We start from the raw sequence: 14595 nt of genomic DNA, 5'->3' as shown, positions 1-14595 counted from the left end.
TCTGAAGTATATAGGAGGGCGGGTATCACTACTGCTCTATAGAGAAACGGCGGGGCGGGGAGAGAGAGAGCTGAGCCGCAAGCCGCCAAGACCCAAGACCTGAGCCTCCAACCGGGCCCCGAGCCTCCTGCTGAGCGGTGGCGGGCGGCAGGGGGAGAGAGAGAGAGCGACTGGAGCCAGGCCTAGTTTCGGCACCTCAGTCAGCTTCCTGTCCTTCCCTTCCTTTTCCTTGCCTGGCCCGCTTACCTCAACGAACAGTGCGGGATACCACCCTACGCCGGGACTGATGCTGGATCAGGGATGTTTCCGGACTGGAGAGTCCCGGACTGGAGAGGTACAACCTGTACCATAAAATTGTGAAAGTAACTTGTTTTGTCTGTACTTTTAAGTTTACACATATTTTAGTGGAGGCTGTCAAAAGGGCTGGGATAATCAGGAAACCATTCTGTTGCATGAGCTGCCTCACATTTTTGAAATGACCAATTGAGATATAAGTAAATAATCACCCCTTCATTAAAAAATCATCTGCAAATTCAGAATCCTAAAGAATTATACTTTATTATATATCTTACTACTGATTAACGATTACTTTTTTGAAACAACATTTTTATTAGTGATAACAATTCAGACTGAAAGGCTAGTCCGAGCCCAGATAGTTGATATGAGAAAATATGGAGAATTATTCTTCAAACCACATGCATAGTGTAAAGTGATTAAGAATAATGTTAAAATCCTCCAAATACTAAAAGCCCCACTTGTTGCAAAGGTACCTGTAGGATTCCAAGGTGTGTCATCTGCACTTTTTCTCTTTTTGGATCTGGATTTGAAAACTGGATCATCATCATCAGATTCAAGTGATGGGTAAACTAAACACATAAAGGAGACTTTAGATATTCATTGTCAATATTATTTTCAAGCAAATAAAACCACCACAACTGTTATGGCCACTGAGATTCAGGAGCTGTAATCTGGTTCCAATAAATCACCTTCAACATTTGAAAATTTCTGACTATAACAGTCCTTTACTCTACAAGGTGACCAAGCTCTCTTCAGTTACAGTCAGTTTCCAATTGTATCTGAAGGGATACTAAAAGAAAGATCACTGGAATAGCTGGTCAAAGTTTGTTGTCAACCGAAAATAATAGGATTAAACTCTCAACAAATATTTTGGTGCATGGCTTCAGAAGTCTAATCCTTGACCATGATAAACAAATGTTCTTTCAGATATAGAAACTTCTGTATTTTCCTGGCTTGGTCACTGAGAGCAGGCTTCCTAATTTCCGGAACTGATTTTAACATGAAAACATGCTAAGAGCACATTTTCAATTGAATGCAGAACCATCTAGAAATAAAGTTATTTGGCCGTATGTTTGTATAGTTTTAGTGTAGCATTGGTAAGAAGTAATTGATGACATAAGATTGCCTGTACATCATTTGGTTGAGCATAGAGATATAGCCCCTGCTATCCTTGGTTTCTGCGACTGAATGAGCTGTGGCTGATTGATTTTAAATTGAGTTTATTTATGTGGGATGATTCAAAAGCCAAATTAGGCATCGTGGGGGAGAAATTTGCATTGTTTACGGCCCCGGGGGACGCAATCGGTGTGCAAACGATTTCTCGCTCGGGGCGCAGGGCCGCTATCGCCTCCCGCCAAATTGCGCGGGGGTTAGCGGAGGCGCAAACCAGCAGCAGAATGGTCCCTCACCGCATTGCAGAGCTCGCAGCGTGCCCTCCCCTTTAACAGAAGGGGAGGGCCCTGTTCTCACACCGGCGTTACGCTCCACTTCCTCTCGGGGATGGTAACCGCAATTTTGCGGCCGGGGTGGGACTTCCACGCTCGCCATAGGAAGCCCCCGCCTCGCCTCAGTTACCGCCCCCAGACGGGGTTTTGCCGAATTTCAGTCTCCATATATTAAAAACTCTAGAAACAAACCTAAATCCTGATCCCTTAATCCTACAATGGTAATCCTCAGAAAGAGTATGGTTGTTACTGTTAGTGGCTTCAGAGTTCTACAGGACATTCTGCGAGGGGAAGGGGAACAGCCAGAAGTCATGGTCCATAATGGATCCAATGACATAGGTTGGAAAAGAGTTGAGGTCCTGCAGGCAGCGAATCAACAGCTAGGAAAAAGATTAAAGAACAGGACCTCAAAGGTAGCAATCTCTGGATTAGTGAGTACAGAAACAGGAAGATAGTGCAGGTGACTGTGTGGCTGGAAAAGTGGTGCAGGAGGGAGGGCTACAGATCCCTGGGGCACTGGGACCAGGTCTGGGGCAGAAGGATCATGTACAAGCTGGACGGGTTGCAACCAAACAGCACTGGAACCAATGTCCTCATGAGGAGGTTAACTAGTACTGTGGGGGAGAGGTGAACTAATCTGGTGGGGTGGTGGGGGCGCCATAATCCAGCAGCAGAGTGGAGAGACAAGGTGAATAGAAAACTAGGAGACCAATAGCAACAGATCGAGAATAGTGCAGAAAGAGAAGGTAGATGGGAGGATAAAAAGTAAAGCAAACTAGCATGGTGTGAAAGGCATGTGTGGTAAAGCGAGGTTGACAAGCTGCAGGTGCAAGTTGTCACATAGGGTTACGATACAGTGGCTATAACAGAGACCTGGATTAAACATGGGCAAGGGTGGGAACTAAATATTGTTGGCTACAATGTATTCAGGAGAGATCGGGAAGAAAAAAGGCAAGAGTGGGGAGGCGGGGGAGGAAGGGCGGTGGTGGTGGAGGTGGCAGTATTGATTAAGGATAATAATACAGTTCTATAGAGGGATGATATATTAGAGGTTTCAAAGAGTGAATCTATTTGGTTAGAGTAAAGGAACAGAAAAGGAGCTGTTACTTTGCTGGGTGTTTACTATAGACCCCCAAATAGTGAGAAAATTTAAGAGAAATGTAAAAGTAATAGAGCAGTAATAGTAGGGGGGCTTCAATTATTCTAATGTAGTCATTTCCTGAAGTCTTTCCTTTCTAATTTTATAATATAAATTTATGGGGTGGGGGGCGGGAGGGGAGTAGAGGAGATCCATCTTAAAATGTACATTATAAAGAGAATAATGGATTTTGAAATCTGAGGAACAAGTCTGAAAACTTTTCAAGAGTTTTTTGTTAGGTTTTGTTGCTATTTTGCGATTCTCAGCGTAGGGTTAAAATACTTTAAAAGTCATTGCATGCAAGTGCCATACACATTGTGTCTTATACAACTGTACATACTTTAAAAGTTAAAAACAGTATTCAGTAGTTAAGAGGTCAACAATCATTGCCAAATATTTTAGCACTGAATGTCAAGGTTCTGCTATCACCAATTTAGTCTATCAGCACTTCTTAATAAATAAGGGGAAAACAAAGAACTCTGTTAAACAAATTTACATACACTGGAATGCCAAGATATATTAAGATCTTATACTATCTTTACTTCAAAGTTGGTTAATCACAGTCAAAGAAGCAAGGTTATTTTGCATAACAGCTGTTAACCGACAGTTGTTCTGTGCTTGTTTCACTTTTTTTAAACTTCACTAATATACCAGTTGTGTCATTGTTATTTATCAAATGTTCTTACCATAATCAGAATCTTTGAAACATGCTCCTAGGCTGTCCTGGTCTTCATAATCATTAATATCAATAGTGCTCTGCGTAGTGCTTTTGACTAACCGTTTCCCTGTGTGCTTATTAACATTGCTACTAGTTTTCTTTGATCCTTGAATTATGGATGAACTATTTTTAACTTGGTTACTGGTCCATGAAGTTTGCAAGCAGGAGTCTGAGGACTGAAGATTTGCCATGGATAACATGCCCTGGATGGCTTCCTGTGTGCTGGGTGAGGCCGGAGGTTGGCTGAAATAGAAGGGAAAGAATTCTATGATTCTATAACAGAAGTAAGCTAATGAGAAACTGATTAACAAATATATTTTACACCTTTGCTTTTATTATCACAGCCTGCTAGACAATTGTACAAAAAAGTGAAACATACATATTTTGTGTATTAATCCCTGGAGAGCTGAAAAACTATTACACTCAGTTTAAAAGAATGTTAACAGAATTATAACTGTATTTCAATAGGGCATGGTGAGAAATCTTTTTCTTCATAGATTTTTGATTTATAAATATTTTATTTTTATCTCCTCACAACTGGCCACACAAAAAATGTACATGCAAAGTGGCTAGATTGGGTAAACACTCTTAATTAGATTCTATCTCTGTGGAAAGGCCCTTTTATTCTATTTAATTTGTAACATTGTAGTTTGGGGAGGTACTGAGTAACATAAATCCCAACTTAAAACTTGACTTAAAAAAAATGTTTTGTTTTCAGCCATAGAAATCTGAAAAAACATTTTACTACTTTCAAAATCTTTTCTTTCATATAACATTTGCAAATTTATATGGATGAACATTATGAAGTTGAATTAAAAGCCTCAATCTCACTGCAATCAAAAGGTGAGGGAATGTCTCCATGGGAATCACGGATCCGAACCTGGGGCTTAGTGCAGCACTTTCAAATCCACTGGGACTCTTAATTCAGCTTCATAATGTTCATCCTTATAAATTTACAAATGTTATATGAAAGAAAAAATTTTGAAAGTAGTAAAATGTTTTTTTCAGATTTCTATGGCTGAAAACAAAACTTGACTTAAAAAAATGCTTTAAGTTGGGATTTATGTTATTCAGTATCTCCCCAAATTACAATTTTACAAATTAGGTTTATATAACATATGTTGTAGCAATAAATCCCAAACATTAAACAAAACTCAAGACCCAATTGCATTTGTTCATTTGTTATACACTAAGCCAAGTCAATTTTCTGTCAGTTCTAAACATATTACCTGCACATCTAATACAAATTGTTTAAATCCATTTTCATGTTCTCTTTACTGATTTGTAACCTCAAACAGTGCAAATGGACCATCAAAATTTAAATTCTAAGCAACTTAAAATTAGAGGGGGAAAGTGCCCAGGGCAAGACACGAGTAAACAGATAAGTTATGTAAGCAGAACGGTGATGAAAATCATAAGCCAATAATGGGAATTATATCCATATATTGTATGAGTTGCACATGTATATTGGGATCAAAAATAAAATTCCAACTAGTATTAATATCATGGCAGCACCAAATTGGTTCTGCTCCCAAACAGTGTGTCACTGTTGGTCATGTTGCAATAAGTGTTTACCTATCTAGAAGTGTGTAAGGATAGAAAGAATAACTGCAGTAGTTTACTGTGTAAGGATAGAAAGAATACCTGCAGTAGTTTACTGTGGAAAACCATAAAAATTTACTATGTATGTATCTATTTTAATCACATGTAATTTATAGAACACTTAGTGCTAATAACAATGATTTTCGTTTTGTTTTGCTTTTCGAAATCGAAAAAAAATCTTGGAAATATGAAAACAAATTGAGTAACTGAGGCCGGAATTTTAATCGGGAGGCTGGTCGAGAGCAGGGGGGCGGGGGGGGCTAAGATGCGGTCATGAAACCTGGGAGAACGGGCTTCTAGCAGGCCCTGCCGAAATTAATGGCACAGCCTGATTTCCAGTTCAAACCTTTGTTTCCCACTCGCAGCCAGCCAGGTGGAGAGGCGGGCTGGCTGCGGGCAGGTAGGCCTGTGGCATTGGGCCACAGGGAGGGAGGGAATGGGTGGGGGCCAGCCGTGAGGCAGCGATGGACTGGGGGTGGGGGAGAAAGAGAACATTGGGGGCTGGAGGAGGATTCCGGGTTTTGGGGGGGGGGGGGGGGGAAGGGGGGAGGAGAGAACATTGGGGGGGGGCGGCATCGAGGAGGGGTGACAAGGGAGAACAGCAGTGGCTGGCTTCAAGGCATCGGGGGGGGGGGGGGGGGGGAGGAGGGAACATCGGGGACTGGACTCGAGCACCGAGGGAGGAGGAGGATCAGGGCCGGCCTGAAAATCATCGGGGGGGGCGCGGGTTATGGATGGGAGGCGGGGAAGGGGAGGCCGAGAAGGCGATTGGAAGCCTCTTGGGGGAAATCAAGAGGCCTGGGGTTGGGGGGAATGGAAGACCTGGGAGTGGATTTGAGGCCTCGTGGTGGGGGGGAGAGGGTCTCCGATCGTGGGGGGGTGGATGCGGCAGGGACGCTGGATCCACAAGGTAAGTGTAAAGGCACTGACCTCCTGGATCCAGCAGACCTCGCTCCATTAGCTGTCGGGTTTCCCTGAGGCCTGCAAAACCCAACTAGCTACAGTTACATTTGAAATGGTGGTTAAATCTGAGGTACGCCAGCTCCATTATAATAATTAAATGAGCAATCCGCCTCCTGGGAGCAGGTTGGCTGCCCCCCCTCGTTACATCTGATAACGCTTTCCATTTTTAGAATAATATCTGATTTCATCATATTTTTCCATCTGAATTGCTTTCTATTCATCTGTAATTACTAAATTTAACCCCATTAGGATATTACTGGTACCTGAAGTCTGTGATGTCACAGTTGGTGACTTTTGCTACTTTTACGATTTTGCTGCAAAAAAACATGAGGATTTTGTCAGATTAAATGAATCTCTACAAGATTAATATGATACAGCTAAACAATAGCAAACAAACCTTAACTGTAACATAATCAAATTTAGTGAAAGGCAGGGGTGCAGGAACTCAATAACAGAGATAGTATTTTTTTAAATAGCTATTTTAAGTTACTGGTCAATTGTAGCTTATTGAGACTCTAAATTCTATTCCTTGATCTTTGGAGCTATGATTCATACCTGTTTCCACTGTACTCAAGGCCTCCAACCTGTTTGCTGGCCTGTAACAGATCCAGAATCCCAGCAGAACTACCTGTTTCAGTCTTTTGGTCAGTGCTCGGATCTGGCTTTGCCTCAGTGTCAATATGAAGTGAATCTTCATCAGATGAGTTGTCATCCTACGGGTGAACCCACAAATGAAATTATTAGAACAAAAATGAATTGCACATGATACAAAACAAGAAATGAAAAGTTGATTTGCCTTATTCATGTCAGACAATTGTTAGTTAACTTCATAGTGCAGTGACTTTTGCTCTCAATTTCACAACAATTTTGCAAGTCTCCCAAGCTAGACAGCAGAATCCCAGATCACGTGTGCAAGCTGTTGACACCCAATGTAAGACAACGGCCCTGAAATTGTGGCTTCTCCGGGTACGTACGATGTGTGGACGTGCCCGAAGAGGCCCTGCAAATTCCGGGTATAGGCGTGCAAAGCGCATGTGACTGAACCCGGCATTCGCAGAAGGGCCTTCGCAGGCGGAGATTTGGGCTATTTGCCGAACTCTTTCCCAGCGAATGTCCTTCAAACTCTTACTCCTTTACCAGCATAAGAGTTTTAATAGATAGAAAAAATAATAATTATTTATTTTTATATTAAAATCCCTGTCTATGCCAACGGGAAGCCTCCGACCACAATTTTTGTCCAACATTAGTGTGTCTGAAACAATATAGCTGGGAGATTTGCTTCTAACATCAACAACAACTTGCATTTATATAGCTCCTTTAACGTAGTGAAATGTCCCAAGGCATTTCACAGGAGTATTATGAAATTAAAAATTTCACACCGAGCCGCATAAGTAGAAATTAGCGCAGGTGACCAAAGGTTTGGTCAAAGAGGTATGTTTTAAGGAGGGTCTTGAAGGAGGAAAGAGAGGTAGAGAGGTGGAGAGATATAAACAGAGTTCCAGAGCTTGGGGCCTAGGCAATAGAAGGCACGGCCACCAATGGTTGAGCAATTATAATCAGGGATGCTCAGGAGGGCAGAATTAGAGGAGTGCAGACATCTTGGTGGTTGTGAGGCTGGAGGAGATTACAGAGATAGGGAGGGGCGAGGGATTTGAAAATAAGGATGAGAATTTTGAAATCGAGGCGTTGCCTAACCGGGATCCAATGTAGGTCAGCGAGCATAGGGGTGATGGGTGAACACGACTTGGTGTGAGTTAGGACACGAAAATTCGAGTTTTGGATCACCTCTAGTTTACATAGGGTAGAATGTGGGCGGCCAGCAGGAGTGCACTGGAATAGTCAAGTCTAGAGGTAACAAAGACATGGATGAGGGCTTCAGCAGCAGATGAGCTGAGGCATGGGTGGAGACAGGCGATGTTACGGAGGTGGAAATTGGCGATCTTAGTTATGCTGCGGATATGTGGTCGAGAGCTCATTTCAGGGTCAAATATGACACTAAGGTTGCGAACAGTCTGGTTCAGCCTCAGACAGAAGTTGGGGAGAGAGATGGAGTCAGTGGCGAGGGAACGGAGTTTGTGACGGGGAACGAAAACAATTGCTTCGCTCTTCCCAATATGCAATTGGAGAACATTTCTGCTCATCCAGAACTGGATGTTGGACAAGCAGTCTGACAGGAGTCAGCACATATATGTTATGTGATCAGGACAATTTGTGACAAATATTGTTGCAAATATATCTGTGTGTTCAGCTGACCGTATAACAAAGCCACTGTCGGTTTTACAAGCCCGCGCATTTACAAACTTAATCCCACATGTGACTGGTAATTGGTGAATATGTACTGACATACCTGGTTGGAACTGTGCTGGACCACAGGATCCTTTATTTCAGCATGTCCAACACTCTCTTTGGTCTTTGATAAAACTAAAACAAAAAAGATAGTTAATAAATTACAGGGTAAGTTAAACACTGGGAAGACCGAAGCCATCGCCTTCGGTGCCAATGAGCTCCATACTCGCCACCATTTCCATTCCCATCCCCGGCTACTTAGTCTCAGGCTAAACCAGGTAGTTTGCAACCTCAGCGTCCTATTTGATCCCAAGTTCAGCTTCCGACCCCGTATCTTTTTCATCACAAAGATTGCCTACTTCTACTTATGTAACATCACCAGCGCCTGCCCCTGCTCCAGCGTAACTGCTGCTGAAACTTTCATCCATGCCTTCGTCACCTCCAGGCTTGACTATACCAAAGCTCTGCTAGTCGGCCTACCATCCTCAAACATTTGTAAACTTCATATCGTCCGAAACTCTACTGCCTGTATCCTATTCCGCACCACGTTCAGCTCACCCCTGTCCTTCCTGAACTACACTGGCCCCCAGTCCCCAACACCTGATATTTAAAATTCTTATCCTTGTTTAATTCTCTTCATGAGCTCAACCAGTCCTACAACACTACCTCCCCCACACTCTGTCTGCCCGACTCGCCTTTTGTGTATCCCTCCCCTCCCTTCGCCCCATATTGTATATCGGCTGTACTATACTGCCAGTCTCTCCAGTTTCTGTCCCTTTTCCATTGGTTAGAGATGGTAAAATGTTATTTATTCAAAGCCATCAAAAGAGGACATTTTAAACCTCTTAATTCTGCAAGATGCATTCCTGGTAATCACTGCTAATACACTGATTTATACGGCAAAGTGTGTGCAAATATAAAACAGTCTAAAAAAAATGTTGCTTACATGTTAAACTTCTTTTAGAAGCAGTTTTCTTTCTTCTTATAGGAAACTCATCAATTTGTAATTCACCATCATCCGAAACATACTCGTATTCATCTCTCACTGGTTTCGGTTTGTCTTCTTTAATATTTTGCAAACACCCAAACACATGATCAGATTTTACAGGTTTGGTCTGAGTTTTCACTCCTTTACAACTGTTGGAACAAAATATTTAGGCATCAAAAGAATTTTTTTTCCCCATATGGTCAACAATTTCTGAGTATGTTGTGAACACAAATACATACCATCAATCAGTTCTCTGGGTATTTTTTTAAAATTAAGTTTTGATAGAAATTGTACAGTAATTTTTACACACCCATTATTAAGCTGATTAAGATGAGTGCTGAAAGGCTGGAAATTTAACCTATTTTAGCATTCAGTGATCATCAACAACTCTGAGATCAGGATTTGTTTCTGGCCTGTCGCACAGGATTTAAATAGATGATGCAGTTATTAAATGGAAGCTGAAACAATGACTTCGATATTAACCCCCCATTACGGGCAGGAGAGGGTGGGGGTTTAAAGTGTTTTAAATGGGGAACATGTCCCCAACCTGCTGCGTACGTACCTGATGCCACTTGACGGCAGTGGGTTTCATGTGGTGCGAGTGTCCCACCTTGGGAGAGCTGGGAAATGTCATTAACTCAGGCTCCCACAGTACAGTTGGTGCGCGGGTTTCCCAGGCAGTAAAAGGGAGGCTGGCTCAAGAAGGTAAGTGCCTTTTACAGCACTCTTTGTGTGCCAGGAAGAGCAGGAATGTTCCTGCGACCCCTCAAGGAAGCCTTCGGCCTCCCTCAGCTTCAATTGCGGTTTCTCTCTCTCTCTCTCTCTCCCGTCTGCCGCGATCGCAGACCTCTCCCCTCCAGCCCTGATCTCTCGCTCCCTACCTCCTGTGATCGCCAACCTCCCAAGCCCCGATCTTTTGCTCCCTCCCCGCTCCAAATTACCGGGGACTGTCCCAGAGGGTTCCCGGCTGCAGCCTCTAGCCACTGGTTTTCCCGCCTGGCAATCGGCCAGCCTATCAAGTTGACCAGGTAACGGGCGGGAAACAATAGAAAAATATTATAATGAGGCCCTGTCGTTAAGATTCGGCAGGATGTCCACATCCCCTTGCCGGGTTGTCCCCACACTAACGCACTCACCTACAGACTCACCGTAAATATTGGGGCCAATATTTCAGTGAGTGAATTGTCAATATATGGAACAAATTGCCATTATAATTGTGAATAGGCATAAATAAATAGGTGATAGATGTTAAGGAAAGGAAACACATCTGATATGATAAGATTTTAAATGGAATAGAGAAGCCGAAGGGCCTTGGTTTGAAGATACACAGATTACAAATGACAATGCCAGTAGATTTTTTTTAAAAGCCAACTGAATCCTTAGTGTTGTATCTAGAGGCTTAGAATACAAAAAACAAGGAAATAACGCTGAACTTGAACAAAACCTAGATTGATGTTGGAATACTGTGTTCAGTTTTGGGCCCCCATTATAGGAAAGATGAAAAGCTTTGGAAAGGTGTAGTGTAGATTCACTAGGGTGTTCCAAAGGATGAAGAGTTTTAGTTCTAGAATAGAGACTGAAGTTATAGCAGTTTTCACAGTAATTGAGTTGATTAAGCCGTGACCTAATAATACCTGTAGAGGTTTTCAAGATTATCATGGTTTACGTTGAAGTACAACTTATTTTAATTGTTCAGCAATAGAGTTATCAGAGAGTACAAATTTAAAGAGCATAGAAAGAATTAAAGACAAGGTTATGATATGGAATTATCTACTATAAATCATCACTGAAGTAGAGTTCATAAATTCTTTAAAAAAAAGAGAATTTGTTTGTTGTTTATAAAATATTGAAGTGTTTGGGGAGTGGGCAGGAGAGTGGGTCCAGACGACAAGTCATAGAATCATAGAATGATGCAGCACAGAAGGAGACCATTCGGCCCACTGTGCTTGTGCCAGCTCTTTGAAAGAGCTAACCCATTAGTCCCACTCCCCTGCTCTTTCCCCCCCACATTCCTGCAAATTTTTCCTTTTCAAGTATTTCTCGAATTCCTTTCTGAAAGTTATTATTAAATCTGCTTCCACCACGCTTTCAGGGAGTGGATTCAAGATGATGATAACTCGCTGTGTACAAAAAATGCTCACATTGCCTCTGCTTCTTTTGCCAATGACCTTAAATCTGTGTCCTCTGGTTACCGACCCTTCTGCCACTGGAAACAGTTTCTCCATATTTACTCCATCAAAGCCCTTCAAATCTCCCCTTCACCTTCTCTGCTCTAAGGAGAACAACCCCAGTTTCTCTAGTCTCTTCACATAACTGCAGTCTTTCATCCCTGATACATCCCTAGTAAATCTCCTCTGCACCCTCTCGACATCCTTTCCAACGTGTGGTGCCCAGAATTGGCCACACTACTCTAGCTGGGGCCTAACCAATCTTTTATAGACAGTCATGTGGAGAGAAAGACTAGCTCAGACTCAATGGGCCAAACTGTGCTATAGCATTCTATGGTCAGTTATATTACACAGGCAATTTCAGTTACATACGTCCTCTTGTATTTGGTTAGGGATTACAACATTTCATTTCTTCAACAGCAGCCAGAAGGCCTTGATATAAATGCAGGATTAAAAGAAAGATTCCTGATATTCCTCTAACCCATCACATTATCTGTTTCTTTTCTCTTCACTCCATTAAAGATTTGCTAATTTAAATATCAAGTGCAGAGACAAATGGCCTGCCCGACTTTTGCAGTCCACCCAATTTTCATTTAAGTTACTTAGAAATGTCTACTTGAGATAAACATCAATGGGCTAGAATTTTAAAACAATTCGCCAGTGCCGGATTGCCGCCCAAAATACTGCTAGGATTTTAAAATTACCACCGGCGAAAAATTCCACAAAAAAGGAAAAAATTCTGCCCAGCGACAGAAAATGGACCTTACACCGTGATTCTCGGCGGAAAATGGAATCTTGGGCCGATTGGGCGGTTCTTAAACAAAATGGATGGTAATTACTAAAATTTAGACCGAGGCTGCGGGTTGGGCCTAGGAGAGGGAAATCACAAAAAATATTTTTCCAAAAAACATAAAATAAAAAAAAATAATCAGAAAACATTCTCAGGACTCTTTTCACCTTAATCACTGTAAAAGAATTTAAAAATAATTATTAAAAACCTATTAACTTACCTTTTTTTGCAGGGCTACTTACCTTCCGCCCAGCGCCCACTGCTTCTCATCGGCGGGTTTTTTCTACTTACCTACGGGTCACCGCTGAATCAAAAATCGGGCAATAGCGGTCTTTGGGCAGTGCACGCTGGCGGTCCGCTCCCCAGCAGGATTTCGAAACCGCTGGCGGAACTCTTTATGGAAATTTTTGTCAACCTGGTTTTCGCCCAAACCGACCAATACCGCCGACAAACGGGGCAGAGATGCAGTGCAAATTCTAGCCCATTTAATGACATCATTTTTATTTAAAATCTGCATGATAGAGGGTGGTGTGGGGTGACTTCCACTTTAATTTAGGCTCTCTATAGCGATGAAGAAGCCTAGCACAGTGTGGAAACCTCAAGAGGAAAATCACAGACGAATACATTAATATGCCAAACCACTGAGCTGCCGCTATGTTCAAAATCGTTCAAATACCGTTGACATTTAACATTGATTATCAAGCAACATTTAACACTTCACCAGCAGTTTTATATTCACATATCAAAATAAACTTTTACAAATATTTTTACAAGAACAACTTAGTGCAGTATAAATACAAAACGCAATTAAACAGATGAATAGTTGATGTTTAAAATTAAGTATTTGGGCTCAGATTTTAAAAAGTACTTCTATTATTACTGTATTAGTGTCCAAGCTTAGATTAAATATATATCACAATTACTGATATGGCACTGATTGGAAAGTATAAAAACATGTGCATTTCATGCTGTATTTAAAAGGTTTGTTTTTTGTGCAGCATTTGTCATTTATATGCTGACCATATACCAGTTAATGCTTTCAAACATTTGGATAAATGAGTTTCAATCAAATATAGGTGAAGATATTTTTGATTAAATACTTTAACACACCTCAGTAGTTTTTTATTTGTGAAGACCAACTTGAGCCTGCTGTTGTCTTTGCTTCCTGTCAAAAATGATTTGTCTGATTTTCCGTCTTCCATTTTGAGTAGAGAATCTGGTTTACTATTCTGGGAAGTAAAGAAAATGTAGGCATGAGTTTTTCATCTTTAAATAGACTTCACTTCACCTATATTTAAACTCCGTATCAGCTGTATCATTTACATTTAGCATTCCTGTTATAGCTGTATTATTACACAAGAACCGGGCCGCCCGCTCACCGCTCCTTTTATGGCCCCAACCTGCGGCTGGTGTTCTCACGCAGGTCGGGGCCTGAGCACCAGCGGCAGGTCGGGGCCATAAAAGGAGCGGAGGTGCGGAGGCCCGGGAGCAGCGCGAGCTGGTGCAGGAGGGTGACGGCAGCGAAGAGTGACGTCATCAAGGTCCAGGTCGGTCCAGGTCGGTGATTGGAGCGTGGGCAGGTACAGCTGGAGCAGGAGAGACTGTGGAGAGATGTGATCGGGGCCCAGGAGAGGCGTGAGTTCGGGGCCAGGGGTCCTGGGGCAACACAGGTCAGGCCACACTGCGATGTGTGCGCGCACTAGGTCCATGCAGCAGAGCAGGTCTCTAGTCGCCTGGGATATCCCTTGCCACTGGACCAAGACCTAGCTCTGTCAAGCCCGTGTGGTGGCTGGTGTGCAACGGCCACCATACTTTAAAAAAAAATCCAAGCACAGGCATCTTCCACCCTTCAGGATGTAGTTCAGGACCTGGAATATTACGTCCTTCATTGAAACACCTGTGAACTCATCCTTTTTTGGGGTGGAAGCAAATCATCCTCGTTTCGAGGGACTGCCTTTGATGATGATGACACAAGAACTCACTGACTATTTAAGGACGTCTCTAAATAAATAAACCTCAGTCAATTTTTCCGTATCAACCTTGGCTTAATGGTAGCACTCTTGCCTCAGAGTCAGAACATCGTGGGTTCCATCTCCAAAATTTGGGTAAATAATCTCGGTTGATATTTGAGTACACTACTTGTGGAGTGCTGCATTGTCAGAGATGCTGTCTTTCAGATGAGACATTAAACCAATCTGCA

General features: G+C 42.4%; 1 protein-coding gene across 1 annotated transcript in view; it reads right to left on the bottom strand.

Annotated features, from left to right (window-relative positions):
* The window catches only part of phf2 (PHD finger protein 2), a 158241-nt gene that overhangs the window by 15930 nt on the left and 127716 nt on the right, over positions 1-14595 (bottom strand). The window contains exons 14-20 of the mRNA XM_070895324.1: positions 13506-13624; positions 9396-9586; positions 8511-8584; positions 6719-6876; positions 6427-6477; positions 3567-3841; positions 771-866 (exon numbers count right to left, since the gene is read on the bottom strand). Of these exons, the coding sequence (XP_070751425.1) occupies positions 771-866; positions 3567-3841; positions 6427-6477; positions 6719-6876; positions 8511-8584; positions 9396-9586; positions 13506-13624 (964 nt within the window). The remainder of the gene's footprint in view (positions 1-770; positions 867-3566; positions 3842-6426; positions 6478-6718; positions 6877-8510; positions 8585-9395; positions 9587-13505; positions 13625-14595) is intronic.

Source organism: Pristiophorus japonicus, chromosome 12 (genome assembly GCF_044704955.1).
Source record: "Pristiophorus japonicus isolate sPriJap1 chromosome 12, sPriJap1.hap1, whole genome shotgun sequence".
Taxonomy (NCBI): domain Eukaryota; kingdom Metazoa; phylum Chordata; class Chondrichthyes; family Pristiophoridae; genus Pristiophorus; species Pristiophorus japonicus.
The sequence above is the reverse complement of the archived record's forward strand: the minus strand, read 5'-3'. Positions and strand labels throughout refer to the sequence as shown.